Source organism: Stegodyphus dumicola, chromosome 1 (genome assembly GCF_044657685.1).
Source record: "Stegodyphus dumicola isolate Sdum_Otavi_A_Nest chromosome 1, ASM4465768v1".
Classification (NCBI taxonomy): domain Eukaryota; kingdom Metazoa; phylum Arthropoda; class Arachnida; order Araneae; family Eresidae; genus Stegodyphus; species Stegodyphus dumicola.
Genome location: NC_140768.1, coordinates 264,592,216 through 264,606,915, shown reverse-complemented (window position 1 = coordinate 264,606,915; position 14,700 = coordinate 264,592,216). Strand labels below are relative to the sequence as shown.

The 14,700-nt window shown below is 31.6% G+C and overlaps 1 protein-coding gene across 5 annotated transcripts in view; it reads right to left on the bottom strand.

Moving 5' to 3' along the window:
- The window catches only part of Hnf4 (Hepatocyte nuclear factor 4), a 200,748-nt gene that overhangs the window by 65,665 nt on the left and 120,383 nt on the right, over window positions 1-14,700 (bottom strand). Inside the window, exon 1 of one of the 5 annotated variants that reach the window (XR_004757728.2) lies at window positions 11,069-11,483. The exons of 1 other annotated variant lie outside the window; for it this stretch is intronic. Coding sequence is in view for 3 of the 4 variants with exons in the window: in XM_035356229.2 (XP_035212120.1) it covers window positions 11,069-11,351 (283 nt within the window). In the remaining variant the exon portion in view is untranslated. Of the gene's footprint in view, window positions 1-11,068; window positions 11,487-14,700 lie in introns of those variants that run through there. 3 more of the 5 variants (XM_035356229.2, XM_035356232.2, XM_035356230.2) reach the window with 3 other exon arrangements.

Genomic DNA, 14,700 nt, shown 5'->3' with positions numbered 1-14,700 from the left:
ATTTTAATGGGAAGGAAGTCATCTGAAACGTCATCTTTATCTCTTATTAAATTGTGAAAAATCTTTTCAATACTGAAAATGAAGATCTTCGTATTATTAGTTTCAGAACTAGCATGAGCTATCGTTGAATGAGAAAGGTCACTTCTAAAAAGCTTTCAAAACACGAAAAATATCAAACTTACAATGTGCAACGTGAATGAGAATTGGCGAAATAATATTCCGAAATTTCGAGCAATAAAAGCACAAAAAATCACATATGTAATATCAGAAATCTTTTTTAATTTTCCACAGAAATTTTTAAATCGATCTTTATGTTTTAAAAATGCAGTGAGGCTACAGAAAAGATTCAAATGCCTTTGGCGCTTTAGAAGACAATGCGTGTGTCAGTAACTTAAAAATCATCCGATTAGAACTAAATTATTAACTAATATTAAACTAGTTACTATTCCAAAAGGTTTTCTCGTAAGTTTTTAATTGGAGAACTTATATGGAGAGCAATGGTTTCGTGTCTGAAATTTATTCTTGATTAGGCTGTAAATACTAACATCAACTTTAGAAAACCTTTGAATACCGAACTCTTAGATATAAGTCAACATTATTGATACAGCAAGATGAGAAAACTTGTTTCCTAGAACAGTGAATATAAGCTAATGTAAAGGATTTACTGTTCCATGAGTGTGCAAAACGCTTCAAAGCATAGTAACTTCTTTCTTATTAAGAAAAAACGTATCACAGAATAATAAACGTTTACATTCATACAGATATTTTTTAACGTAACGAAATCGTATTTATGATGAACATGCAATGTTAATTTAAACAGTATTACTCAGAACTTCGAAAGTTTTATTAATTCGCATATATTTTCAGAAACACAAATAAAAGCACCAACAAAAAGTAATAGTTTCATTTTATTATAGGAATGTTATTTGAATATGTCAAAGCTACAAGGGTTGTATGCCGAGGAGGACGGATGCTTCGTGGAGAACATTTTGAAGGAAACTGGCCCATATTCCCGTTATAGCGATGAAAATCGTGAATCCCAATCATATAGCCAGCCCGTACGTCTGGGATCGAAACCAAATCAGGTCTAACTACCAGATTCAGAGATCTTAACCACTTGGTCACTGCTGAGGCTCATTTTATTAGGAGCATTATACTGTTAAAAATTATGTACTATTATTATTATACTGCTAAGAATTAGTACTTGTATTGCATATCCATTAATTGTTGTTCCAGGTTAATAATTTTATATTGCGCCATAATGTACGCGCTCTTCTTTCTCTTTTCTCTGATTAGTTGTCGTCAGCGGATACAAGACCTGCAGCCAGCTTGTCACAGTCCTTTGCCACTCCGCGGAATGCTCTTCGCTAGCTGCAAAAAAAAAAAAAAAAAAAAAAAGTGCCTAATTTCTTGATTTCTAGTCGTTTTCATTTCCTTCCCATTTCTCACAATATAAACATCAGACGAAAAATATCTTCACCGTTGAGTTCCGGGCTATGGAAAATCACTGGTAGCTATGATACTTTTCTAGGTTTGTGTTGCCTGTTTTTTGTGCAACTACAGTGAATCTCCTGATGGCGATCTGCCCCTAGGATGACCACTTTTGAATGTGACCAATATTTTCACGAACAAAAATAAATGTCGGCACTTAAACACCAACGCCCTAAGACGACTGCATCTGCAGATGACCAAAATCATCTGGTAATGTGGTGATCGATTTCAAAAGGGTTAATTGTATATCGAATGGCTTTTGACTTTAAGAAAATTCTTGATCTCCTCCGTTTGTTTTACAAAGAAAAATAAAACGTACTTCTGTCTTGAAAGATTTAATAGCGATTACCAGAAATATCTTCAACAATAATAAACATATACCTGTATTTCTTTTTCACCAAATCGTTCCATGAATTAAATCTTCGTTCAAAATATTTAATAAACAATTACATTTTTTCCGACATTTGAACTTCACTGAGAAATGAGGAACTAAATAGCAGTAACAATATACTAGAATCTTCAATTATAGAAATCTCATATACAAATGTCATCTTTAACAAGATAATCATTGATTTAACGCTTGTTAAACGACACGTAGGCCACAACCATTCAACTAAATAAAAATAATTCTGATAAGAAATTGCAGATCAGCTGCAGCTTACATAGCACTTAAGACGGTTTTTTTTTTTTTCTTGAATATATCGATAGACAAAATAAAGCTTTACTTCCGCTAAGATAAAACAGTATTACATTACAGGCGAAAGTTTATTGAAATGAGTAATTCAATCAGCTTTCGATATTTAAATTTATATTTTTACTAAATAATAATATTTCTTCCTCAAATATAAATGCTTATAATGAAAACTTCAACTGCGAATGCTAGCTTCGGGACACTGGCTACAATGTTTTAACGCGTAGATACCCTGATAACAAACCTTGCATAATATTCAAAATTTTACAGTTGGCGTTTCTCCTGTTAGCGCATTACTTGATAATCAGTAAAATTATCTACGCTTCTTTTTATTCGTCTCAAGAAAAATCATTGTACTCATCTTGACGTGTTTACATGAAGATACCGAAATGCGCACTTTGGTGTTGAAAGTTTTAAGATTTCAGAATTCTAAACTAGCCTGATAAGCAATTTAAGATTTGATGAATATTGCCTGTTCGTTCTTCGTACAAAATTGCAGCAAATATGAAGAACATTAAGTTCATTTTTAGCCCAAAAGGGACTATTAGTTCCGAAATGGATTTTGCGTAGCTTCACTATAAGCGGCTTATCACCTTTCAAATTACTGCCACCGAAGGTTATCGCTCTGTATTATTTTTAAAGAAATTAAATAATGAACAGTTTACATGTATGTATGATGCATATATTGTATGTTCCTCGCATTGTGAAAAAACAATGGTACATACAGCCATCCAGGTCTGAACGAGGTAATCCTCCACCCGAACATGTGCACCTAGAAACCCTAATTTTGAATTTCGTGTTTTATTTATTATTTTCTTCATATTTCTAAACTTATTTTTCATTAACAAACTCAACGATTTGAAAGCGAGCAGTGGAACACTGTTCGAAATAAAAGATTTTTATCTCTAGCAAGCGAGGTTGTTTATCGGGAATTCTAAAGATTTTTTATTGTGAGATTTTACTCTTGAACTGAATTTTATGCCACATAAGGGCGACGAACGTGATATTTAATAAATAAAATAAAAAAGGAAAAACTTTATTAGCCATCTTACTAAAAAAAACGAATATTTATATTATGAATTCAGAACAGACTGAAGAAAATATAAAAATTTATGCCAATGCTAAACAATTCATCTGGAATTCTTAACATATGCTGCTATGCAGTTTTAAAAAATCTTATGATTTAGTTGTTGAACTAATTGTATGCAGCGTACGTGAAAAGAAAAATAAAAAGATAATAAAATTAAAAAGACAAAAAAAAAAAAAAAAAAAAAAAAGTTGACTGCTAGCTCAGCGACAGCGTAAAAAACCTTAACAAACCTTTTCGAGTGAACGTTAAAATCTGATACTTTTCAGATGTTTTTCCCTTGTAGGCTTCCACACTTATCTATAATATGTACTTTCAGTTCTTTAATTCAGAACTAGAAACATAAATTAGAAGCCTAATCCCCTTTTCCGATCTTTTATGTCAAGTTTTGTAAATCTAAAGGAAAGCTTTTCATATATACTTTTACACCTACATTAAATAATCCCATATGTTTTTATGCAGTATGCTGCGTTTTTCGGTGGATCCAAATGCTTAGAAAAGGCTGATTTTGCATTCAGTTTTTATTACTATTTTGGTTCCGAACCTGTAGAATTTGCAGGTGACGCGTGTTTCAATGTTCTGTTGTACTGCTGTCTATATATATATATAAAAAAAATATGTAATTTAAACAGCTTTATATTTTAAATATTCTTCACACCATTCGAAGTACTTCATGATATTCATTATGCACGATTTTTTCTTGCACTTTGCCACATAATGTGAGTTTCAGAACCAGTCCACGCCTCTTAAATAAAGTTGCAAAATATTCTGAGTATGGAAACTTCTTCCGTATTTTAAATGATCACGGGTCTTTCATTCATTTAATAACAAAGCTACATTTCTAAACTTAATTATATTCGTATTCACTACATATGTATGACTGACTGCCTTTGGATTATTTAATTTTTCATCCTCGAAAATCATAAAATAATTCATGTGTCAACATTAACTTTTTCCTGGTAAATGTGTTCAACTAGCACTAATGGAATTAGCAGGCTACCAAGAACACAAAATTCAAACAACAACAACAACAAACAAACAAAAAACACTCATTAAAATAACCTAAAAAAATTCTGAAAGCTTTCATATTTAATATTATGTCCAAACGGGCGTTTTTTAAGGTTATGTTCTTCGCACTTAAACTATAAAATTAAATTCAACAGGAATATCACAAAAAATATTTAAAAAGAGCGTAAGTTTAGGATTTCTGATACACAGTTTCAGGTACTGGATATATATATATATATTTTTTTTTTTTTTTTTTTCCTCCCATGCAGTGTAGCCATTGCTCGCTTTAAAATCGCTGATTTTGTTAATCAAAAATTCGTTAAAAGTTTTACAAAATATGAAATAGATAATAAAACAAATTCCGAATTCGGGCTTCCAGATGCCCATATTCGAGTAGAGGACTACGTTATTCAAAATTTGATGTCTCTAGGTACCGTTGTTTTTTCACAATGCGAGAAACATACATACATTCATGCAGATTTTTCATTATTTAATTTCTTTAAATACAACGCAGGGCTTTAATATTTTGTGGTTATGATTTGAAAAGTGAAACACCGTTTTACAGTGGACAACGCAAAATACTAAAACGAAATTAATAGCCCTTCTGGGAAAATTACCTCTTTCGCAAATGATACAACAAATAGTTAAAAGTTCTTAGCCCTTTTTCAAGGAGCAACCGAAAAAAACTTTAACAGAGCTACGTTTCTGATTTATGTCAGGATCAAAATTATAAATTCATAAAATAATTCAAAGTAAGAAAAGAAAATAATTAATTTACTATATGTACTATATTATCTATTATGTTCTGAAGTTATGCATCTTTCAAATCATAAATATAACTTTAAAGGGATTTCCCCCCCCCCCGAAAAACAACCTGACAGCTTTCAGATTTTACGTATATTACGCCCAAAACGGCGTTAACGTTTTTTGTGTGTTACCTTTATTTATTAAAAATCATGTTCTTCGCACTTAAACCACAACAAATTCAATTCAACAACAATATCACAAAATATTTAAAAACATCATATCTTTAGAATTTTCGATACACAGTCTCGCGCGCTGAAGATAAAAGTGTTTTTTTTCTTTTTCGCACAGTGTTGCTATTGCTCGCTTTGAAATCGTCAAATTTGTTAATAAAAAATTCTTTAAAGTTTTACAAAATTTGCAACAGATAATAAAACCGATTCAAAATTCGGTTTTCCAGGTGCCCATTTTCGGTTGGAGGCCTACGTTATTCAAAATCTGATGATTCTAGGTACCGTTGTTTTTACACAATGCGAGAAACATTCATGCATATTCTTCATTACTTAGTTTCTTTAAATATAATATATGGCGATAATATTTGGTGGCAACAGTTTGAAAAGTGAATCAACGCAGAAAGTGAAATGACTCTGAGAGCCTTTTAGGTCTAACGCCCCTCTGGATTAAAAAGGAAAAATATATCAACAAATGAATTAAAACTTTCAAGTAGAAAAGGGGAAGTTTCAAGGGAAAGTTTTATATGTATTTTGTTTGTTTATTAACATCTATTTTATTGTTATTCACGTGACGATTCCGTGTACAAATTTAGATGACTGGCACTGATAAATTTTATGTCGTTACAGAAAGTCATAGAATTATAAGTGTGATCCAAAAGTTTATAAATTTCCTGTAAAAATTTCTGCTCCCTTTGGAATTCTGGATTGCTAATTACAATGAACTCTCTCGAAGACGACCACCAAAGTTTCAGAAGATTTCACTAATTCTTTGGAGGTAGTAGTCTTAATAGAAAAGATACTTAATTAGCCATGTTTTTTTGTATTCTCAGACATACTGGTTACCGTTTAGAAGCGGTTGTCTTAAGAAGGTGTTCGCCTAGAAACGGTTTTATTGTACTAGTACATTAATCCATCTAAATAATATTATATATACAATATATTAAATAATTTGTATAATAAATAGTTTACATTCCAGAAATTAATACTGTACATTAATAATTCAATTACTTCTCTAAAAGTGAAGTTATTTAGATGAAGTACTTTTCCGTAAAATTCATGAGAACTAAAGTCACTCAATAAACATTAAAAAAATTATACAGTGTCATTAGATTATTTCAAAGCAAGAGTATATGAAAAATAAGCAATGCCCTCGCCGGGCTCGAACCACGGACCTCTCGAACTCGCGGCGAGTGTGCTGACCACTACACCACGAAGGCATTTTAAAAAGGGCAAGAGAAATACTTTATAATATTATGAAACACTGCAAAAGAATGTGAAATTTTCAAATTTAAGAGATTAAATGGTTAGCTTTCCTTGTCAAGGAGTGCAGTTTTTTATTTTCTTTGCTTAGTATTCGCATAACAAATTTACACTTAACAACAACAACAACAACAACAAAAAAAAAAAAAATTCTTAAAACAGTTCCGACAGATTTTTTTAACAGTTCTTAAAATTTCTACTCGTATGCATGGATTTCTATATAAGATGACGTTTATCTAGCTGATATATGCCAATGTAGTTCACTGCAAACGATATTCGAGAGGTCCGTGGTTCGAGCCCGGCGAGGGCATTGCTTATTTTTCATATACTCTTGCTTTGAAATAATCTAATGACACTGTATAATTTTTTTAATGTTTATTGAGTGACTTTAGTTCTCATGAATTTTACGGAAAAGTACTTCATCTAAATAACTTCACTTTTAGAGAAGTAATTGAATTATTAATGTACAGTATTAATTTCTGGAATGTAAACTATTTATTAAGCGATTAAGCGTGCTTAATTTATTGCGTCGAACCCAAAGACCTCCTTAGCTGTTGCCTTTTAAAGTACAGTGCAAACGAATTTTCCCTCCTTACTTAGGAGAAATCGCAGGATACGATTGTCCACACAGAATTACGACGCACTCTTTCAATGAATAACATCAGCCACAAATCTGCAGATGGTTAATAACAGGAAAATGACGCATGAAAATGAAAACAACCGCTTACATATGCTAAAACGCAATGAGCACTTGCATGTTGTTTGAATAATACTGCAATGAATCACACCACAGAGAAAGGATACCGTTACGGATTTTAATTGCCATTCTTAAACAAGTCATGAATTTCAACTTGGGTGAATGTACACTGTAAAACCGAGAGCTTCCTTTAATATGGTATGACTTTGGTTTCCGTATTTAAGAAAGCGTGCAGTATGTGTTCGTATTTATCCGAGTATTTAATCGCATTGATGTTCGTAGCAAGTTTATCTTCCAGCGTTTCAGATATTCCAATGGACTAAATAAGCAACAACAACGAAACAGCATCGGAAACAAACAACGAAAATTACACCAAGAAGCATCAATGCGACCATCCCATGACCCACAACGAAACTTTACAGAAACTTAAATGATAATCACTTCCTAAAAAACATATTCTGATGTGAATATACTTTCTCAAATTGTAATAGCAGTACTTACGCAATCAGTAAAATCAGAATGATAAATCATTGTGATATTTCTTACTAAATAATGGAAATGATAATTTTTATTTAATACTCGTTTAAGCATCGGTTTAATCATTTATTTTCTAATTAAAAGAACTAGATGCATTTTTATCAGAAAAAGACTCGAATGAAAATCAAGAACAAAATTAGGGAAAATTCCAACCCTCGTAGTTTTATATGGAAACTGTGGACTTCTAGAAGTCAGGCAACGTGTGTTCCTCTTCTCTAAGGAGCAGAAATATTCATTTTTTTAAAAATAATTTTTCTGTATTTTGAAAAAGAGGGATTTTTGTTGCCTGATTATACCTTGAAGTCTATAAGAATTTTTTTTTTTTTTTTAAATAAACCAACGTCTACCTGTAAGGCTGAATTTTCTCCCTTGTATCTTATTATGTTACAAGTTAAGTAAACTTCAGACTCAGATTTGCCTAAGTTATATAAAAAAAAAAATAATTGCGGAAACAAAAACTCCGGGTACTAAGTTTTTTGGGAAACAAAATTATTTTGATTAAAGGTTTAGCCGAAATTTCATCTTTCTCTTAGGTAAGTGGCCACATTAAATGTGGCTTCTCGTATAATCGTTAAATCCAGAAATAGTAGTTCTCAGAGTCACTGTTTTTTCAGTTATTAAGGTCATCCGAAGTGTTATTATGTACAGACTAAGCTCAAGATTATTAGTCAAGACTTTTACTCAAGAATGACTCTCTATCAAGAATTTCCACGAACTTTTCATTCAAGTCATCCTAATTATTCAAATACTATTTCTCATCAACTTTTATTCAATTACTGCTCTTCATTCTCCATAATGAAAAACTATACTCTTATTCTTTACTCTTTACAAATCTTACATTCTCAGTCCCTACTATTCTTATACATTATGTTGTTCATTTTCAAAATTTGTAATGATCTTCTTAAGTATTTACTTAGGAATTTATGTTTCATTTACTTACATATTTATTTAAGTATTATGTATTTATATATTTAATTTTTTAAATTTTTATTATATAATTCTCAAAATTCTAATACTTTATTGACTTCATATATAAAAACGTATTTATCTTATTCTAAATTTTTAACTTTTATTTATTATATCTATTTATGTTTATTATCTATTGTATTATTTATATATTTATTTCTTGATATTTAATTTTTATTATGTAATTATCAAAATTCTAAAATTTTATTGTATTTTATATAACAACACAGTTGGTAGATGATTCCGTCAGTTGAGCGTAAAAGCTGAATGTCTTAAAGGTTGCGCAGCTGCTCATCTGATGGTAAATAAATAAATAAAAATATGTACTGACTAAACTAAGTGTCTTTAGGTACATCTTTTCCATTTTACAGAGAAGAATTTTAAAACTAAGCCTTTCTCTATATTTCGATATCTTCAGTCTTCATCGATGAATTTTTAGCAAGTAAATCATCACAAGCTTCTAAATCTGACTGTCAAAGTATTAAACAAAACAATGCTTTAAATACATGTAAAAAATCAGTTACTAACTTTTCTTGCATGCTTTATTATTTATGTATTATTATTATTTTTAAGACAGTTGAATATCAAGTTGCAATTATTTTATGTCTCAACTATGTACATCAATTACGAAGCATTTTAAAATGACTTTTAACTTTTTTCGCATTAAAAATAATTTGCTAATCAAATGCTAATGCTGTATACAAAATCACAGCTGCCAGTATAAGAAATTTAAAAATGCCAACTATTCAAACCCTACTTAATAGGAAAAAAGTGAATCATGCAAAAGAGTGGATACTACGAAAAGGTCACAAAGAAGATCACCCTCTCTCTCTGTCATTCTTTTCCTTCCGACTTTAAAAAATAGGGGGGTTAAAAAAGCTATCACTCTAATATAATGAGTAATGGCAATGGGAAGTATATTTGAATTTTTTTCCCTTTTTCTCTTGAAGATAATTTTCATTTATATACGTTTATGACAAATTCTAATTTTAGTCGCATCTGTACGTTAGCTTTCGCGATAAACCCTAACAAATAGCTGACAGTTATGCTTTTCGATATTATTAGTTATTAAATTAATTCATGGTGTAAATTAATTCATTGTATAAAAGTCATATTAAGAAATGGATGCGATCAAAACGAAGGTTAAATAAAAATGAAGATTACCAAAACGATCTCAAATAATCTCATCAACCAGTTAAAGACTTTATTATTCGGTCATACACGGAACTGAATAATGATAGGATAGCTAGGAATCTCGGATAAAACAGAACCACCCAATATTGGTAATTAATACAAGTTCGGTAAACAAATAATGTTTTACAAACTTCGACGCAAATACGCAATATTAGAAAAGACATTGTCAGTTTCCCTCAGAAAATCCTCCACGGTGATTTTAAGGTAGACATCGCGTTATTTTGCTTTATTCAAACAGAGCTTTAAATTAAAATCCATTCATAAAGTAGTTGATAGGAAGATACACATACGATAAAACTCTAATCCGATGGCATAGCCACACTTACTTAAACAGAAAAAGACATAGCTATTGCATGATGAGAGGTGCTGTTCATACCAACATTTATTTATAGTCTCAGAAAACATAGAGATAGTGGTATTAGAGATGTAGTCTCCAAGTAAGGATACACCGTATATTAAGATTGAATATTAATGAACATATGTAATGTTTAACAGGTTTGTGAAAAAGCTAGTTAAAATATCGCTGTCAAAGTTACTGTCTAGGTATTGAAACCCATTTGGAAAAAATACAAAGAACGTTATCTCGAAAGAAACGAATTATTATTATAATTATGACTCGACATAATAATTTTTTTTATAACACAAAAAAAGTTTTTATGGTACGAAGTCTAAAATAGAAGGCCGGATAACCAAAGTTGAGATAAAAGTTTTTTAAATTATACAAAATTCAGTGTCACTTTGGCGACAATCCATTCCCTATTACTTCTTATTCCATTAGTAATTCTATTCCATTAGTATTCTTTCTATTCCATTTGTATTCTTCTATTCCATTAGTAAAATTCAGGGCTTACTGACTCTGTGCCACATCATTATTTTAAAAGAAATTTATAACATCTACTGACTGCACGATTAATATACATCAGTCAGAGGTATAAAGTTTTGAAATCCTGCGTTAAGATACAAACATCTTGCATAATGATATAATATATTTAAAAACCTTTCTGTAACTATTATCATTCTTTTAAAAGTTCTCTTTTTAATACGCTAAAAATCATCAAAATATTGTTTCAGTCAAAAAATTTAGCTTCCTAGAAAAAAGATGCTAACATTTTTCAAAATCTATAAACTTTAGTAAATTTAATAGACTGAAGTAAACTTACCATCTTCAGAAGAGGTGAAAATACATGCTGTCAGATTAAAAGTTTCGATTGCCCTTAAATATTCAGGGTATGAATAGTTGGATGTCTGGTATCCAAAGTTTGAAGGACTATAAGCATTGGGTACATCACAGAGATGATTAACGTAATTTTCATTAGAGTTCAAAGGTGTCTGAGCAGAGTACATTAGGTCGTAGCTCTTCGAACCTTTGCTGCAAACAGATGCATCTATCACATTTAAAAATTCTGTGGTCATTGTTCGCTCATATTTTAGTTGGCTACTCATAATAATGTCAATTTCTGAAAGTTTTCTTCACTATCACATTTTACTTCGCTTATCTATATTTTCCTGTTCTACTTACTGTGACTGCAAGAGATTTCGCTACTGTTATTTATTTAAAAGGCGCCCAAGAATCGTCGGTAACTATTTGGTTATATCAGAATGCCACTGTTAATTAAGATGGACGACTGGCCGTGCGGCGGAAGGAACTAACAGCTAGCCAACTCGCTCTTTAAAAGTTTACGTTTAGATCTATAGTGGCGTAAGTCAGTTTTGTTTCTTCAAAAACGCCGGTGATCCGCGATTGGCGGGTGGTGACAAAAAAAGGTGCGGTCTTTCTGTCTCCTTATTGGCGTTCGCGTTTATGATTGTTTGGTTTCATCGCGTAAATATCCCGGTAATTTTGAACATTTAATAAGTTATTTATGTCCACGTGTTAAAGAACACAGTTTACTTTTGTTTGTTTCTAAAGTTTATATTTCTAAAAATAATTTCTAAATAATTTTTTTTTTAAGTCAACCATTAAAAACAATAGAATAAATTTTAAAAAAAGTAAAATTTGAAAGCTTTCAGATTTTTATATTACGGGCGTTTTTTTAAAGTTTTGTGAGTCACCTTTACTCATTAAATACCATGTTCTTCTCACTTAAACCAAAAAATTAAATTCAACAGCAATATCACAAAATATTTAAAACAGCATATCTTTAGAATTTCCAATCCACATTCTCGCATGCTGCAGGTACTATTTTTTTTCATACAATGTTGCCATTACTCGCTTTGAAATTGTTGAGTTTGTTAATCAAAAATTCTTGAAAAACAAATTCCAAATTTGGGCTTCCAGATGCCCATATTTGAATGGAGGACTATGTTAGTCAAAATTTGGTGTTTCTAGGTAGCGTTGTTTTTTCGCAGTGCGAGAACCATACATACATTCATGCTGATTCTTCATTATTTAATTTCTTTAAATACAATGCAGACTCTAATATTTGGTGGCAACGATTTGAAAAGTGAGCCGACATTTATAGTGAAACGACATAAAATGCCAAAACGAAATTAATAGATCTTCTGGGCAATTTGCTCCTTTGGGTTTAAAAAAAAATATAGTTTATACTAGTACCAATGTTAAGGAACATAAAAGAACTTTTAGCTCCAAATTTAAATAATTGTTGCGAAAACCAGAGAATTAACTCTACAAATTTTATGTTGTAAACATCAATAATTTTTCTCTCTTTTAACACTTTATCTATGATTGCTGATTAATTTGAATTATAATTCCGGTTCGAACGACATGTATTTTTAATATCCTTTCTCAGGGGAATAGACTGGTTGGTTTGGTTTATTTGATTATGGCAAAGCACTCGAGGGTTGTCTGCCTAAGAGATAGATGTCTTCATGGGGGGGGATTTCTACGGGAAACTGGCTGGTATAACGTTACGCAAGGAGGGAAAACACGAAAATGCTCTTGTAGCCAGCGCGTTCGCTAGGATTCGAACCCCGGATCGAAACCCCAGTATTCAGCGACTTCACCGCTCGGCCGCTGATAGGCAGTTTCATGTTAAATGAGTGCAATTCTCCTCTCTTGAAGAGAAATAATAAAATTAGGTATAAAATGATATTTACTTCGGTTTTCATTTCTGTCAGATCGTGTTAGATGAACTTGCGCTCTGCAAGCATACAAAATGAGTTTGCACAATTTAATAACATGCATATACGTTCCTTGCGAACATTTTTTTTTTTATTATTTATTCTTCTCCAAAAGAACACCAGTTGTTAAACTAGCTTTTATATTTTCTGCTTAAAATGGAGAGTTAGAGGAGAAGGAACGTTTAACAAAGTTTAATTTCTGATACATGAGAAACATTCACTTGTCAGAAATAACTTTATTGAAGTGAATGTATTACTCAAATTTTCTAACAAAATATATTATGCTTCGATCAAATGGATGGCATTTTGCACTGTTTCAATACTTAATGCCCTGTAGAAGCATTTAGCTCATGTACCATTATCGAGCCAGTGTAAAAAAGGGTTTTCATCACTGTCTCTATCGTTTTAAAATTCTTTTTAGAAATAATATGTATTAATTTTAGCAACATAAGAATAAACTACTTCATTAATTATGTTATAAAAAAATCAGATCTATAATCTGCGACGTGAAGTTAATAAATAAAGTTCAGTATTAAGTTAAACTGTCGTTTATGTCTTGCCAGCTCAGCATACCATTGTTCGAACGTCTGAATGAAGTCTTCGCATGAATGAATTCGAAGGACAAGAGTATCGCATATGTATCGTTCAGGTTTCTTTGTCTTTACAAAAGGGTGCGCGTAATACGGCGAATATAACATGCAGTTTGAAATTATAAGTTCCCGTTATACGCCGGAATATATACGGTAAGGAAATATGCATTTTTTATCTTAAAATGAAAGTTCATTTTAATATGATTTTAAATACTAGACAATGCCTAAGAGGCGGATATGTTTTTTCGAAAGACATCTGAAAGGAAGACTCAATTTCTTTTATTCGAGCCGATTATCTAAGCTGACTGGTTCCCGAGATCAAATCTGCTTACGTTGCTAGCTTATGCAAAAAAACAAAAGAGAATGAATGATGCACGCAAAACCATCCCAGAATCGATGCATTTCTGAAGATACTTGTTGTTTTCTCCTCCAAGCACATCAGAGAGATAGTTATTGTTTTTCGTAAGCTGATTTCATGTCCTGGCAAAATAAAGCATTGCCGCTTGAGAAAACTATTTGTTGCAAACCTCGTGCGCAAGCGATCCAGTGAAATAATTATATAGCTACGTTTTGATTATTTTTTTTATTATATAGGTAGTACACAAGTCTACACGTGGAATTACAATGAAATAATACCACAGCATTTTTCCCCTGTTATTTGGCTTTGTGACAACAGCTCACTGAAGATATTACATTTTGTATTATATATCTTTATTTTTTGGGAGACCAAATTAAACTACACAATAGATCTATCAGAATTGCTTAACGTAAAACTGTTTTGGGTGGTAAACTGAAATATGCATACCAAGAGCCGACTACAGTGTCCTTCAGTCTTGTTATTGCCCACCAGCGGCCGAGCGGTAAAGTCGCTGAGGATTGGTAGTTCGGTCCGAATCACACGAACGGGCTGCATATTTCGTAAGTACACGCCTATATCTCCTTCGAGGAAGTGGCTTCTAGAGTGGACCAATAAGTTCCCAGTGTTATTTCTGACATTTCAAATGACCTTTCCACGCTTTAAGCAAGACGGTTGAAAACGTTTTTCCACGAAATTTCCTGCGCAAAATAGTTAAAGCATCGTGGATTTCTTTTGTGAATTTTCAGCGCGAAGTTAGATCAAA